General features: G+C 44.6%; 3 protein-coding genes and 4 non-coding genes across 7 annotated transcripts in view; 6 read left to right on the forward strand and 1 right to left on the reverse strand.

Moving 5' to 3' along the window:
• LOC132993314 (amino acid transporter heavy chain SLC3A2-like) overlaps positions 1-3,298 on the reverse strand; it is a 7,877-nt gene extending 4,579 nt beyond the window's left edge. The window contains exons 1-2 of the mRNA XM_061063104.1: positions 2,729-3,298; positions 1,266-1,456 (exon numbers count right to left, since the gene is read on the reverse strand). Of these exons, the coding sequence (XP_060919087.1) occupies positions 1,266-1,456; positions 2,729-3,075 (538 nt within the window). The 5' untranslated portion in view covers positions 3,076-3,298. The remainder of the gene's footprint in view (positions 1-1,265; positions 1,457-2,728) is intronic.
• tecpr2 (tectonin beta-propeller repeat containing 2) overlaps positions 1-15,581 on the forward strand; it is a 212,003-nt gene that overhangs the window by 160,516 nt on the left and 35,906 nt on the right. The window lies entirely within an intron of this gene.
• dkc1 (dyskeratosis congenita 1, dyskerin) lies at positions 7,608-14,671 on the forward strand. Its single transcript, XM_061063789.1, has 15 exons — positions 7,608-7,705; positions 9,531-9,586; positions 9,667-9,753; positions 10,253-10,344; positions 10,707-10,891; positions 11,032-11,096; positions 11,510-11,636; positions 11,900-12,030; positions 12,373-12,516; positions 13,044-13,164; positions 13,379-13,497; positions 13,580-13,683; positions 13,950-13,992; positions 14,096-14,275; positions 14,376-14,671. The coding sequence occupies exons 1-15, from the start codon at positions 7,690-7,692 to the stop codon at positions 14,439-14,441; spliced, it is 1,536 nt and encodes a 511-aa protein (XP_060919772.1). The 5' UTR covers positions 7,608-7,689; the 3' UTR covers positions 14,442-14,671.
• On the forward strand, positions 9,844-10,041 carry LOC132993863 (small nucleolar RNA SNORD17). The gene has a single exon (XR_009676557.1). It is a non-coding gene; the product is annotated as a small nucleolar RNA SNORD17 (small nucleolar RNA).
• LOC132993861 (small nucleolar RNA SNORD53/SNORD92) lies at positions 10,504-10,584 on the forward strand. The gene has a single exon (XR_009676555.1). It is a non-coding gene; the product is annotated as a small nucleolar RNA SNORD53/SNORD92 (small nucleolar RNA).
• LOC132993862 (small nucleolar RNA SNORD53/SNORD92) lies at positions 12,863-12,943 on the forward strand. The gene has a single exon (XR_009676556.1). It is a non-coding gene; the product is annotated as a small nucleolar RNA SNORD53/SNORD92 (small nucleolar RNA).
• On the forward strand, positions 13,211-13,288 carry LOC132993851 (small nucleolar RNA SNORD83). The gene has a single exon (XR_009676545.1). It is a non-coding gene; the product is annotated as a small nucleolar RNA SNORD83 (small nucleolar RNA).

The raw sequence follows: 15,581 nt of genomic DNA on the forward strand, positions 1-15,581 counted from the left end.
GAGGAAGAGGAGGAGGAAGAGGAGGAGGAGGAGGAGGGTAGTATAAGTATAAACATGAATAATGATACTAACTTCTCTCTTACTGTCTGTCTTGACTTTCAGTAGCTCTATTCAGCTTTACTGTTTTGAGCCGCTATATTTACGCCAATGAAGAAGTTCAATGAGAGGCAGTGCTGTCCATGGGGGCCCCTCAGGGAGGTTTCCTACTGTGATTTGCACTTCTTGATGTGTGTTTGATGTGTGTTAAAGTTTGTCAGTCCTGGGGGCCCCTTACAGGCATGGGGCCCAGTCGCATGCTGTGACATATAAAAGTGTGAATCAGCTCTGGGCTTGAGTTCAGTCTCATTTTCAGTTCTGCTAAACTAACAGACGTGTGGTCAGCAGTGTTTCAAAGACGTTCTGTTCATGTGTAAAAGTGACTCTGATTCAGTCTCAATGCTCCAAAGTTCACACAACAGAACTGTTTCCTCTGATGTCAGGTTCAGGGTGTTGGTATAAAGTCGTTTTAAAGTTCCAACCAGTAAGATGTGTAGTGAGTGAAATGATAAAGTGATCTTACTATATGATCAGACATTAAGGAAACATGTTGAAGTGCTGGCTTCTCTGACAACAATGCAGCAGCCAGTATGTCCTCCTTCTAACTTTAGATTCTGGTTCTGAATGATCTGGATTTGTTTGGATCAGAGAAGGTAGGCGGTTTTAAGGCACCCCCACACAGCCGTTTTGGACGCCCCTCGGTTTGTCAGATATGAGAGCAGTTATCAGGTCAAACCAACAGGTGTTGCAGTGATGGAAGCGGGCAAGAGAAGTGGTTCACATAGAAGTGATTGTACCCGACCTAAAAAGCCTCTGCATGTTTCTAATAAGCTCCACGAGCAGAAACGTGCTCAAACTAGGATCAATATTGGAGATGCTTTTTGAAAAATGGAGAGAGGTTAGAACACAGAAAGGTTTACAGACCGATGCAGAGCTGGATAAACACTGAAGCTTCAGTGTCCACCACATGGCAACCTGCGTGGGCATCAACTCTAGAGAGGAGGGGGGGCGGGGGAGACAGCTCTCTACAATGTTTTGAATTTGGACTGCAGTACCCATTTTAAACACTAGGTGTCAGAGTTACATATTGGTCCTTTAACAAAATCTGAAAATTAACTAGAAATGCAAATCGTTCTAAAATCTAAGGCTAGCTAGGAAGTGACTACATGCTAAAATGCTGACTAATTGTAGACTCATGTGAGTCATGTGAGTCTGCAGGATGTTCTCACCCTTCAGGTCCCGGGCGTCGGTGAAGGCCTGGATGTTTCCGATCTGATACAACGGGCCCTCGTTCCACCAGTTGGTGGCGGGCAGCTCTCTGCAGCGAGGAGCCTGCAGGATGATGAGGACAGCTCCGCCCAGCATCCCCAACCAACCGAGCCAGAACACCACGAGCAGCGCCCAGCGGGTCCGCACCCACCTGAAGAGGGAACATGGACACACCCTAAGGTGGTCAAAACTGGAACCAAAAGTGGTCATCCTTGGACGTAACCAGCTAAGCTAGCTCTGACCTTTATTAGCACGTTATTTTAACAGCGGATGCTAAAACAGGATTCAAACGAAAATGTGCGGACAATAAAAACATAGACGCCATGTCTCCAGTGTGACTTTAAGAACAACGCAACACTAAAGACGACATTTGTTAAGGATCGCCATGGAAGTGGCTTGTCAATCACAGGAAGCCCCGCCCTAACTCCTCCCCCTCTTTCTGGTCTCTTTGACTCTAATTGAGACTTTAACAAGTACATCATCGCCGTCTTTAGCTTTAGGAACAGAAGGGACCATATTTGGATGAGAGCAAGGAGCTGGAGAGGAGTCGCCCCCTGCTGGACATTAAAGAGATTGCAAATGTATTAAGGTTTATTTAATGGTGCGTTTCATTTGATCTCAGAAGTCGGAAATTCTGAGTTTACGGTCTGATACGTCATCAGGATGTCGGAATCTGACTTGGAAACTCAGAGCAACTTCAGCAGCCCGAGTTAGAAAAAACAACATGGCTGCTCCATGCATCAACAGTAACGTTTGAGCTGTAACTGTTATATCGAGTGCACCGATAGCATCATGTAAGTTCTATCTGTGGAAATGTTTTTCGTGTGCAAAATATCACGAAGTCTGTCGTTATCTCCTGATGTTAGCTAACACAACAAAGGTACTGCTGGCGACGTCCATGTTGTTCGTTGTCCGACTTGTTGCAGACTCGTAACTGGAAGGCGGTTTTTCTTGGGGGTGACGTCATTCCCAGCTCCATCATCCGAGTTCACAACGTAAATGGAACGCACCAAAAGAAACCTACGGTGGCCCTAAAGGTCAAGTTTATTTCATGACTGCAAAAAAAAACACATTTTCACATTAATTAAATGTTTTTGACTTTCTGGGCCACCGTAGAATCCGATTGTTCACTGTTTAGTTCATGTCAATGTGTTCAGTGGGGCCTGTCTTATTCCTGGACGTGTGGTCTATTTATTTAAATATGTTTATATATTTATATTATTTGAAATAAAGATTCTCTTTAGAGCCACACCCTGTCAGGCTCAGCTGATAGTTCACACACTGTGATGATTAAAGTGTGTGTGTGTGTGTGTGTGTGTGTGTGTGTGTGTTTGTGTGTGTGTGTGTGTGTGTGTGTGTGTGTTTGTGTGTGTGTGTGTGTGTGTGTGTGTGTGTGTGTGTGTGTGTGGTAAGGCCTCCTCACCCCGGGGTCCCTGCCACCCTCAGCAGCTCCTCCTTGTTCAGCCCGGTGAATTTCACCTTCCGCTCCTCCTCCTCCTCTTCCTCCTCTTCGGGGATCTTAAGCTTCACGGCGCCGTTTTTCTCCGCCGTCGCCCCCTCCCCCTCCCCTCCGGCGGACGGAGCCTCTTCTCCCCCTTCTCCTGCTCCGGTCATCGGCTGCTTCTCCTGCTCCTCCCGGTCCAGGTCCGCCTCGCTCACATCGGCCTCCGTGGCGTCAGCATCCTGAGCGGGGGGCTCCTCCGCATCCTTCAGCTCCGCATCTCTGCTCCCCGCATCCTGCAGCTCCACCTGCGTCTCCTCCGTGTTCATACCGGCGATTAAGCGTTAATTTACCGAAAAACACCGAAGAAAAGAAACGAGGCGTTCGTGTAAATCACGGAGATGGTCTGCACTGTCAGATGTGTCCGTGATAACTGTCTGTCTGTCTGTCTGACCGTCTGCCTGTCTGTCTGACCGCAGCGCTGCAGCTGATGATGCTTTCAACACCGTCGGAAATATGGAAACTGTGCCCGCAAACGCCTCACAGTTTTACGTTCATTTCTTTCACTTCAGTGACATTTCTAACCCTCGAAAATTCTGGGAAATGTAAAAGTATTAAGTCCCCAAAAATTTAAAAAAAATATATATATTTTGTGTGAGCAAGATATTTCTTTTTACTGTTTTGGACTTTAGGGTCGCCGTAAAGCTTTAGGATGATGAGCCCCTGAAGTCCCAGAACTAAATCATCATGTTCATGTGGGGCACTGATTGTGAAGTTAAAAACATGTCTTCTCCTCATTTAGCTCTAAAATATATTGAATCACATTTAGAGTAATGTTTGGGAACTTTGTCATATTTATTATTATTTATGTGAAAATTAACCAAAGATCATTTGACTATAAATGAAAATGTTAAATGTTATAAACACAGGTCACGTTTCTGAATAATTAGCTAAGATTTTAGATGCTAAATATTTAAACCGTGACGTGTTTTTAACATTTAGATTACAATATTTTACGTTTATTTTGTCTGTATACTTGTGTGGAAACAGAGATCATGTTGTTGTTGTATTTTTTCTTCAGCATGTTTTGGCTGTTTTTTTAAAGTTCAAACACAGCTAAAAGTCTAGTTTGTCTGCTCTGATCCAGCCAGACGCGCAGGCAGAGCAGGCCAGCTGTGTTTCAGTTCTTTTCTCTCCTATTGAATGAAGACATGAAAACACTTTCCCAATATCTCTGCTTTAGAGGACCATGAGTGTAATCTTTAATTTCCATCTTGTTCAAACAGAAACGAGGACGCAATCACAATTCAGTTTAGATGTTAAAGTCGTTTTAAAGGTCCAATCAGTAAGATGTGTAGTGAGTGAAACTTGCAACTAAAAAGAAGGAAGATGAGTCGGATTTCAGACGCAATGATTCAAAACAGGTGCATGCTAATATCAGTGAATCGTCTTTGAAAAGGAGCTAAATGACGTCAGCAGACGCAGAAGCTAAACTATGACCTACTGTTGTCCTGTTTGTAAATGCGTGCTGAAGATTTTAAAAAGCCTGAGCTTTTGACGACGGCGTCGTTAGCAAAGAATGAAGAGCAGATATGGAATATTCTGTTTAACACAATTTATGTTAAAGTCATACATAATTTAACATAAATTGTTAAAGTCTCCCTGTCCTGCTGATCCCCATTTTAAACTCACAGTGTTACAATGCTGGACTCCCAAAGTGTCATTTCATGAGGTAAACATATGTTGGAGTACTAATGGATGAGTCTGCAGAGGGCCCTAAAGTTTGAGGAGCAACAAACTGCATGATCAGTGAAACAGAAGCTGTAAGGAGCGTTATATAATGTGGATCAATGGCGTCAAAGTGTTATTAATTTACAGTTTCCACCTCTTGTAGCAGCAGCAGGTTCTTTGGTGTTTGCAGAATCCAGAATGAAATAAAACCATGATGTGGTCTGTCGTCCCCTCAGTGGTCCCGGAGGTGGTGGAGGTCGAGGATTGGGCTGAAACCTTCACGCTGCCCTTCATAACTAACGCTCAGCTGCCTGCAGTGGAGTGGAGGAGCCCTGAGACATGGTGGTCCACCTGTACGAGAACGGCCAGGACCAGCCGTACAGACAAGACGAGTGTTACCATGGCAACACAGAGATGAACAGTGACCCGCTGCGATCCAAAGACCTCAGTGTGACCATCCGTAACAGCGGAAAATGTATCTGCACCGTCCGCAGGGAGGGCTACATCCTGGCTCAGAAGGAAGTGCGGCTTCTTGTCAAACGTTTGTCTTTGGCGTTGACGTTTGTACTCTCTGTTCATGTTGTGTGGTGTCTTCTCAGCCTCCAGTGGGGACGTGGAGGTGGATCAGATGGAGAAGACCGTCAGGCTGCCGTGGGTAATCACAGCTAACCTGCCCCAGGATGCATCAGTGACGTGGAGCTGTTGCAACACAACAACTTACATCACCACAATAGTCCACGTGTTTGAGGATGGCTAGGACCAGCCCGACCAACAGGGACAGCTCTACCAAGACCGTACAACCATGAGGAAGAACCTGTTACAGACTCTGTAAGATCTGAGTCTGACCCTGAAAGACCCCACCCCCCGAGATAATGGGAGGTACTCTTGCTCTTGTGGGACAAAACAGTGTCCCTCAAGGTCAAGGGTAAGTACTGTAGATAGAGGTCAGACAGCCTCTGCTACCAACATCAGTATCGATGGTTCTGTTTCTGCTTTTTATTAAAAATCACTTTTACCAGACGACAGCTGAGATCGAGTGAGAGCAGAAACAGTTCAGTTATCGATGCTGTGTGTGCTGTGGCATGTTAAAATGTCCATCTTTACAGCTGCAGTTCCTCCAGTGTCCACTAGAGTCTGTCTCCTGCAGTGAGTCAGTCCCTATAGAGCCCCATGTTAAACTGTCCATCTTTACAGCAGAAATAAACATTTTTACAGACTTGTAGAAAAACAATTTGGGACTCTAGAGCTCCTTTCACTCTTCAACTTTTAGGGCTGTTAGTCAGGTCAGCTACACGCCTTATTGTGAATAACTCTTATCCTTCATCAAATCAAAACTGATGAGTCATCAAAACATTCACCCCCGTACAGTGTGTGTCGATCGAGACATGAGATAATCAGACCTGTTTGTTTTTTTGAACCAGGTTGTAAACATGTTAATCTCTGCTGTAAAAACAGGCTTTTTAGAATGGGTGTGTATGTGACTTCCTGTGCTGGAAAGTGGACACACGAGGAACTGCAGGGTTTTACACTTCAGCATCGGCTTCATTTTTTAACACCAGAGGTTTCAGCTTGATAACACCAGCATGTTTGTCTCCTCTTTCCAGAGAGAAGATATTTCTAAAAGAAGACAGATGTCAGATGTTCACGTTCCCTTACACATCACTACATACATAGAATCGCGAGTCACAACACTGTGTAGACCGCCAATAAATTCAACAAAGAAGAAAGTCAACAAAGATCAATGATTCCCTGCAAGGTCTGCATCTCAGAGGTGGTCCAAGGGGCGGAGCTACACGCTGACAACAGTCGCAAAAAACAAAACATTCTTGAAATGACTTTCTCCAAATCCTCGGGATCTTTGAACATTTGTTTGTCCTTTATTACCGCTGTTGTACGGAAAGGGATTTTTTCAACCAATCGGCAGACTGCAGTGTGTCTGGCTCCACCCTTTAGGGTTGGATCGGTTATCTTGGTACCATCCCCAACTTCTGAGAGTGGAAGCGCCATGAATGTGTACGGTACAGAACCGAACTGACCCGGACCGCTTGGTAGAAAACGGGACTGAAAAGTCTCTTCCTGGTGGAATAATCCGCTTTACTTTACTTACTGCTCCTCGTTTTAATGTATTCAGTTTTTCCTCGCTGTGTTGACCTTGCAGCACGTCTTTGTTCGATGAACAGGTTTTTACTAATCACTTAAAGCTCCTGTAGGCACGTAACACACTTCATATCTGTCAAAGAGGAAGAATCAACAGGGCAACACATGACGTGATGACGGTTTTTATTCTGTGTTGTTGTGAGATGTCATAAAGTCTTGTTGTTGTTTGAATTGTAATTACTGAAGGGGATTTAAAATAAAACAGATACATGAAATGATGGAGGTGCTTATTTAAAGAGAGACAGGAAGTGTTAGGAGGAGAGAGAGTGGGGGATGACATGCAGCCAAAGCGGTTGGATTCAAACCCGACAAAGAAAGGAAGCATGCACAAGGAAACGTATCCAACAGTGAAGTATGCACGAGTGTAAGATCGAGAAAGAATCCAAACAGGTTGTTAAAGAAAAAATTATGACATGGAGGAGTATGTAACCATGACACCTAGTGTTTAAAATGGGTACTTCAGTCCAAACTCTAAACCTTGTAGAGAGCTGTCTCCCCCCCTCCTCTCTAGAGTTGATGCTCACACAGGTTGCCATGTGGTGGACTCTGAAGCTTCAGTGTTTATCCAGCTCTGCATCGGTCTGTAAACCTTTCTGTGTTCTAACCTCTCTCCATTTTTCAAAAACATCTCCAATGTTGATCCTAGTTTGAGCACGTTTCTGTCAGGGCTGTGACGTCTGACTGCAGCAGCAGGTAAACAGACTGTGTCCACACAAAGTTGTTTTTGTCCCTCACAGGCTCATGTTGTTATTATAAGTGTTTGACATCATAACACAAATGATCCCTACAGAGAGAGACTTTTGTTTTCACCTCAAACAGCTGTTACATCACTCTCTACAAACACCACACTACATTCAGAAAAACACTGAACAGGCCTTAGGAGACGTTGGACTGACTTCATGAGTTCGTGATATTTTGTGACTCTGCACCCTCTTTGACGGTAGGTGGCGGTGTTACCACTTACAGCTGGTTTGCAAACCGCTAATAAAGCTCGAAGAAGAAGGAGGAGACGGAAGTAGAAAAACGCGGATTGTGCGTTCATTCCTCAGTTCAAGATGGCGGACACAGAAGGTGAGTGTGCAGCACGTTTTACTGAACACAGCTGAATTTTAACTAAACCTTTTTACTAAAACGATTTAGTTAATATTACATTTGAGTTAAGTGCACAACCCTAGCTTGTTAGTGTCGGCTGTTTAGGGGGCCTTCTGTCGCGAGTTTGTGTTTTTCCTGCAGAACCTCGTGGAGAAAAACACACATTTATATATTCAACAATTTATCATTAGAAACAAACATCCAGCATCGTGTTTTCATTATTATTTTGAAGTCATTAAATCGAGTTTGAGATTTCGTCTCGTGCCCCGGTTTGCAGTGATGTGGGTTTTGAGCTCGTGGGCCTGATCACAGCTAACTGCAGGAGCCACGTGCAGCAGCAGATCTGAGCACCTTTAACTCTTAACAAACAAATAAACCTGTAACTTAAAGCGAGGTGTAAGAGCACAAACTGAACCTGCAACTGTCGGCTTTAATTACTGACGTCAATCTCACGTTTTTCTGAGTCTAACGCAGAACCTCGTGGAGAAAACTGATGATTTGAACGTGCATCCAAAATCATCAAAAAACGTACCTAAATCTTAGGAGACTCTTGGTGCTCGTCATTACTCTAAGTTTGATATTTCGTTTGTATCGGCCACATGTGTAACGTGGAGCACGTGGGGTTCCTGATTCCTGCAGGGACCACGTGCAGCGACGCACGTTCAACAAGCTACAAGACCGATTCTGGTTTAATTCAGAAACTAAAACATGAAAATAAATAATCCTGTTTCAGTTAACTTTAAGCACCGTTGAAGGGCACTAACGAACCCTGAACTGTCGACTGTGTCAAATGGTCGACAATACGTTTTCTTCTTTTCATAACCTCGTGGAGAATTTGACGTTTTTCAATGTTTATTTAAAAAAAATCCTGGTTTAACTTACATCCGGTGTGACTCTTGATTTGAGTAATTTCACTGAACTCTTTGGTTCGGCGTCTGTCTCTGTTCAGATCCTCATTTTATTTATTTAAAAAAAAACTATTTGAAAAGTGAGTCAATGTAAAAACTCGTTTTCAGTCAGAATGAATCTACTGATCAGTTTGTGCGATTTAATAATGATTATATGATCATCTAACCTTCGATCTGTCAACATATTTGAGGTATTATTGGATGTTTTAGGGGTTAATGTGTATTACGGCCTGTTAGCCTCAGCTAGCTGCCTGATGCTAACAACCACGTGTTGCCTGAGAGGCACGTGGGCAACTCGTCACTAATGACGTGACACAAACTGACCTGAGGAACGTGTCTAGAAGTTGGGGAAAAACCTGAAATTATTTAAAAAATACTTTGAATAACTTGGTCAAACGGTTATTTAAAAAAACACTCTAAACTGTTAAAGTCTTATTTTGAAAATCAGCCGAAGAGTTTCTAAAATCATCAATGTTTTTTCTTTTTCACTGGTTAAGCTCCAAATTTGTCCTCGAATAATGAATAACGTAATATTTGACGTTATAGAAACATTGTCAAACTGTATGCATGTAACTCCCGCTGCAACCTTTTTTACAAAATAAAATGAGTTTTTTTTTCTTTTAATAGTTGAGTCTTTAAAGTGTGGGGCTGTGTAAAGGTCATCTCGTAGTTCCTTCAGTCCAAACACCCGTACTCTAAATCTAACGAGTCCAACAGTTTTAAACCTGAAGATGCTAATTCACTTTTATTTTGAAAATAACCAAAATGATTCACTGATATGAGTCTTTGTTTTTAAATTACACTTTATTAAATGATTGCAGAGCAGGAATGTTTGGTTTGCTCTGACAGGTCATTTCTCAGACATCTAAATCTGTTCTGTTCATCGTTTGTTTCAGTATCGTCGGCGAAGAAGAAAAAGAAGGTGAAGAAAGTCAGTGAAGAGGAAGTCGGGGTGAGTGTGACGGCGAGGCAACGCTGTAGATGGTTAGTTTGTTTTTTCTCTGAAGATTTAAAACTGTTTTCCTCTAACAGGAGATCCAGCAGATCGGAGACTTCTTCATCCAGCCAGAGTCTAAAGTGCCCACATTGGACACGTCGCAGTGGCCTCTGTTACTAAAGGTAACGTCCCTGAGCTCACCTGTTCTCTCTTAACGCTCGTACTCTCGATGGCCTGTCTGGTCCACTTAATGTCCTGGAGTCTTTCAGTGTGTGAAGTGATGAATCTGTTTATCCATTCGCTGAGCGGCCATCTGGTCTCTGTCTCTAGCCCTGCCCTCGTTCTGGGGGCGGAGCCTCGCCACAGCAGTGTCAGTGTCGCCATGGCGTTCTGTCAGCGGCGACCTGACGCTGCACGGAGAGAATGACTTGACTGGACTGCTGCAGAGACGATTTAAATGTTCTGATCACACAATGCTCAAGGTATAAAAGACAAAGTTTACCTGAGTGTAGAGGTGATAATGTAGACGATGAGACAGGAGGTATGACGCAGGTAGATGATTAAGGCGGGGAGGTAGATTATGATGATTCAGGTGATGGGATATTTGAAAGTTAGTTTTCTAACATACGCTGACTCATGATGGAAAACCGTCAACAAGTTGTTGTTGTTTTTTTCTTGCAGAATTTTGATAAGCTGAACATCCGCACGGCTCATTACACGCCACTACCAAACGGCAGCAACCCGCTGAAGAGAAACATCAACGATTATGTCAGGTAAGAGCTGACTTATGCTATGCTAACAATGTCCATGATATGTCAGGTTAGCTACAACCAATGCTGTGCAACATCTTGACTTCTACAATTATGTTAAACCTCAACTAATGTAAGACATTTTGGAGCCCGGGATGCTGGGCGCTCTGATTGGCTTGTGGGGCGGAGTGATGATGCTGAGAAGGTTTCGCTAAACAACCTGATATCATGTGATGTCACAATTTCTCTTGGCTGTCTGACCAATCCCCTGCCTGAAAAAATGTAGTTCAACTTAGTTTCAAGTGGAGAAGTGGAACACTGCAGGTTATTTATGAATGCATCTGATTGGTCAGCGACTGATGTTTCTACTTCCTGTTTCCCATCAGGACCGGCTTCATCAACCTGGACAAACCGGCGAACCCGTCGTCTCACGAGGTGGTGGCGTGGATCAGGAGGATCCTGCGGGTGGAGAAGACGGGTCACAGCGGGACGCTTGACCCCAAGGTCACGGGTTGTCTGATCGTCTGTGTGGATAGAGCCACGCGATTGGTCAAGTCCCAGCAGAGCGCCGGTACACTTCTGACCACTTACTTTTCTGTTAGCGTCAGAATAAATGTAACAGAGAATCTCCACCCGGCTGGCTGGCCGGCCGGCGTGCGAGCTCAGTAAAACAAGCGGCCCCCCTCACTACTCTCTGTGTGTGTGTTGCAGGTAAAGAGTATGTGGGGATCGTTCGGCTGCACAATGCCATAGAGAGCGAGCACACTCTGGCCCGGGTAAGACCATCCTACTGAGGAACTTTGATTAAATGGTTAAATTTAAATTCTGATGAAGATGGAAACTTTAATGAGCGGCAGGACATGCAGGTTGTTCTCAGTTTAAAGATTAAGATTCTCAGGAAGTCAAAATGTTTTTAAATGTCTGTTTTAAGGACAGCTGGTATTTAAAGGTACAGAACATTGAAATACACAGATCAGATCATGCAGAGAGAATGTCTAAATTACTCAAACATTGGCGACAAGAGGGTGGAGCTAGAGAGGAGCGAGGGCTCCATCTTGTCAAAGCGTTTATAATGATTTTGTTTAATTTAGACACTGAACGAGTTTTCCTGTAATTTGAGTATTTAAAGAAACGACTCGCTTTGGAGTTGAAACGTTTGGTATTAAGAATCCTTCTCTGGTATCTGCAGGGGTTGGAGCAGCTGACCGGTGCTCTGTTCCAGCGGCCGCCGCTGATCGCTGCCGTGAAACGACAGTTGAGAGTACGAACGATCTACGACAGCAAACTGATCGAATACGACCCCGAGAGGAGGCTAGGTAAGATCGCTTTAACCCCAGGAGGTTAAAATCAGACTAAAGGCTTGATGTGTTCAGCTTGTTTCTGTACTGGGTAGTTGCTCTAAAGTGTGTCTGCAGCGCTGTGTGGAAGTCTGTTAGTAGACTATTAGACACGAGGAAACACTGGAACAAACTAGTTTAGATGACCCATAGGTGTCCATGGTAACCAAATGACTGTCTAGTTAATGCAAGGTGTTTACACTAGCTGCTGAGGTCAGAGGTCACATGACTTTGTGTTACAGGTATCTTCTGGGTGAGCTGTGAGGCAGGGACTTACATCAGGACCCTGTGTGTCCACCTGGGTCTGATGCTCGGGGTCGGAGGTCAGATGCAGGAGCTCCGGAGGGTGCGGTCGGGAGTGATGGGGGAGACGGTGAGCATCACTTCCTGTAGATCCTGAAATTTGAATGCTGATTTGATTCTATTAAACTGTACTGACGCCAGCATTGAGACTGAAGAGCTGAAGTCTTTGTAAAGCTTCGGCACGGCTTGTAAACATGAGCTCAAAGTGTTGAGTCCAGGCCTGCTGCTCGGTGCAGGTCTGCTAATTAAACTTTGGAAAAGAAACCTGCAGCAGAGACTCAGAGTCCACCGTCAGTTCAGACTGTGGAGCCTCAATGCTGCTGACATCATCGTGACATCATTGCCCCTCACTGACATCATGACATCATGGTCACTGCTGACGTTCTAAGTCTCGTGTGTTTGTCTTTTTCAGGACCACCTGGTGACGATGCACGACGTGCTGGACGCTCAGTGGCAGCTGGATCACAACAAAGACGAGACGTACCTGCGGAGGGTCATCTTCCCTCTGGAGAAGCTGCTCGTGTCCCACAAACGTCTGGTGATGAAGGACAGCGCTGTGAGTCTTCATCGTTTAAATCACTGCTGTCTTTAGAGTTTAACTGACGGCCAAACAGAACTCGACCTGCTGCAGACGTTACAGCCTGCTAACAACATAGCTTAGCTACTACCAAGTACCAATGCTACACTAACATGCCAATAACATCCATGATTGTCAGGTATCACCCACTAATGCTACGCTAACATCATCCATGATTGTCAGGTTAGCTACGACCAATGCTGCGTTAAAAACTGTTATTGTTATGGTCGATGGTATCGAAGTGCCAGAGCTCTAAAAAGCAGTATGCATTACCTAAGACAGGTGTGTTAGCCTAGGACGCTTGGCGCTCTGATTGGCTCTTGGTGAGGAATGATGATGCTGAGAAGGTTTCGCTAAACAACCTGATATCATGTGATGTCACAATTTCTCTTGGCTGTCTGACCAATCACCTGCCTGGTAAAATGTAGTTAGACAGATTAAAGGGTAAAAGTGTGACATTTGAAGAAGTGATTTGTGACTGACTATAACTGTTGCTGCGTCTGCAGGTGAACGCCATCTGTTACGGGGCGAAGATCATGCTGCCAGGTGTCCTCAGGTATGAAGACGGCATCGAGATGAACCAGGACATCGTTGTCATAACCACTAAGGGCGAGGCCATCTGTACAGGTGAGTGACAGAAGTGTTGGTGTACAGGTGTGTTTGTGGAGGTGCAGCCACATGATGAGTTTGAGTAGCGTCAGCAGCTCTCGGGCCATGATGACCTGCTATCTATCACCCCTTACTGATGGCTGCGCTCCAGATCCACGCACACACCTGCCGTTCTCTGATGAAAGAATCAACAATGAATATTAATCCGTTTATGATCTCTGTCCTTGTCCAGCCGTGGCTCTGATGACGACGGCGGTGATCTCTACCTGTGACCACGGCGTGGTGGCGAAGATCAAGAGGGTGATCATGGAGAGAGACACGTATCCCCGGAAGTGGGGTCTGGGACCCAAGGTGAGGCGGAGGTCATGATGCCGCATCCTGTTCACTCAAAGTTTAATTAAGTGTTTGTATTAATTTGTGTTTGTCCAATCAGGCGAGTCAGAAGAAGATGATGATTCAGAAAGGACTCCTCGACAAACACGGGAAACCAAACGGCAGCACGCCCGGCGACTGGAAGAGCGGTTACGTAGACTACAGGTAAGGCTCACCTGAGGGGGGGCGGGGCCACCTGTGTGTGACGCAGACAGTTATCCCTCACCGTGCTGCCGTGCGCTCTGAGGGAGTCAGTCTGCTACAGGAACTCTCAGCCATGAGCACTGTCACTCTGCTGCCTGCAGAGCTGCAGCTCACCTGAGGACACTGATGACATCAGCAGTGATGTCATCACATGATGACATCACATTCAGTTTTAATGTAAAGAATCTTTAAGAAACTGTGGATTGATCACCTTTTTGTTTCGACAGCATCTCTAAGAAGACTGAGGAATCGGGTGACACTTCAGCAAAGGTATACTCAACCTATCAGCTGAGAGTTAATCTGTGATGTTAAACTGTGATGTCCAATCAGACAGGACCTGCCAGATGTGTCTGACCTTTACTGTGTTTTGCAGAGGAAGAGAGAGGCGGCGGATAGCGAGGGAGAGACGACTGCGCCCGGCACGCCATCTGCAGAGGAGCTAAAAAAAGAAAAGAAAAAGAAGAAAAAAGACAAGAAGGCGAAGCTGGAGGAGGCGGAGACTGACGGAGCGGAGGCGGAGCCAGAGGAGGCAGCAGCAGAGCCTGAGACAGAGGTGAGAGCTGAACATCTGTGTGCAGTCAGACGGTCACATGATGGCGAGCTAGAATTAAACGTTTCAATTGAATAAATATTTAAACGCGTTTGTGTTTCAGGTTGTTGACAGCGCCAAGAAGAAAAAAAAAAAGAAGAAACAGAAAGACGAAGAGACGTCAGAGTGACGGCAAGCGACCAATGAATGGACATGAAACTGACAGACTCCGCCCACAGACGCACCTGTCTGAACACAAAGCATTCTGGGAGTTTAACAAAATGGACTGCATGAGCGCAGAAAAGAGAAGAGGACGGTTTTAGTTTTTTTATATAAATTTTATTGTTTTTTTTTTCTGTAAATAATGAACAGGATGCTGAACAGTTTGTACTATCAAAATAAACGTCTTGATTTCTGTAATCAGGTCTTCATGCTTTTACTGTGTCTATCACAACATCCTGCGTGTTGGACTAAAATATAAAATGGCAGCGCAGGAGCCAGTCAGCTCCACGACAGGCATGCTGAAAATGGCTGACAGTAACACGCTTGTGTGCTCGCTTGTGGTCATGCTGGCCGCACCTGAGAAGAAGGACATGCTTTCACAATAAAGTGACCCGGTGGATCGGAGAGATAAATCGTTAATATAAAACACTACGACTTTCTTTAAAGTCACTAAATCTATAAATTATTTGAAAATCAAAACCTTGCATTACACGATACAAATGAGAAATAATTTAAGGGGTTACAATAAGTCTCAAGACTAACACTGACAGACTGCACCCCCTGCTGTTTACAGAGTGCATTGAAATATGCTCCCACACCTACATGTGTATAATCCTTTCTAAAGACCAGTACAGTATATTCTGATAAAGAGCCTCTGTCACTGAAGGGTTTCTGATTTGTTGTCCTGATTGTATTTATTGATCTTACTTTAGGAAGTTAGGTCACTCAAGAATATGTGTGAAGGTTTTATTTTACATCAAGATAATTGATCCAATTTCAGCTGAACTTCTGTGAATGTTTTCATCCATTAAACATCTGTAATAAAGTTAAAGGAGTTCAAGCTGCAGCAGATTCTGTAACGACACTTCCTCTAACTCTAATGTGTCTCTAGTCCGTCTACAAACCCCCCAATGATGAGAAAAGTCCATCCTCTCCGTCTTTTTCCTGCTCCACTTTTCAGAAAATGTGTGCTCAAACAGGCCATTTGGAGATTTTCCCGTCATGACATCACAAAGGGCAGTAACTCCTCCCCCAGGTGGGTGACACTCCCACAGCTAGATGTTTGTTCTGCCCTCTGAGTCTGCCTTCTCACCGTAAACAATAGGAC

The sequence above is a fragment of the Labrus mixtus genome, chromosome 18 (assembly GCF_963584025.1).
Source record: "Labrus mixtus chromosome 18, fLabMix1.1, whole genome shotgun sequence".
NCBI lineage: Eukaryota > Metazoa > Chordata > Actinopteri > Labriformes > Labridae > Labrus > Labrus mixtus.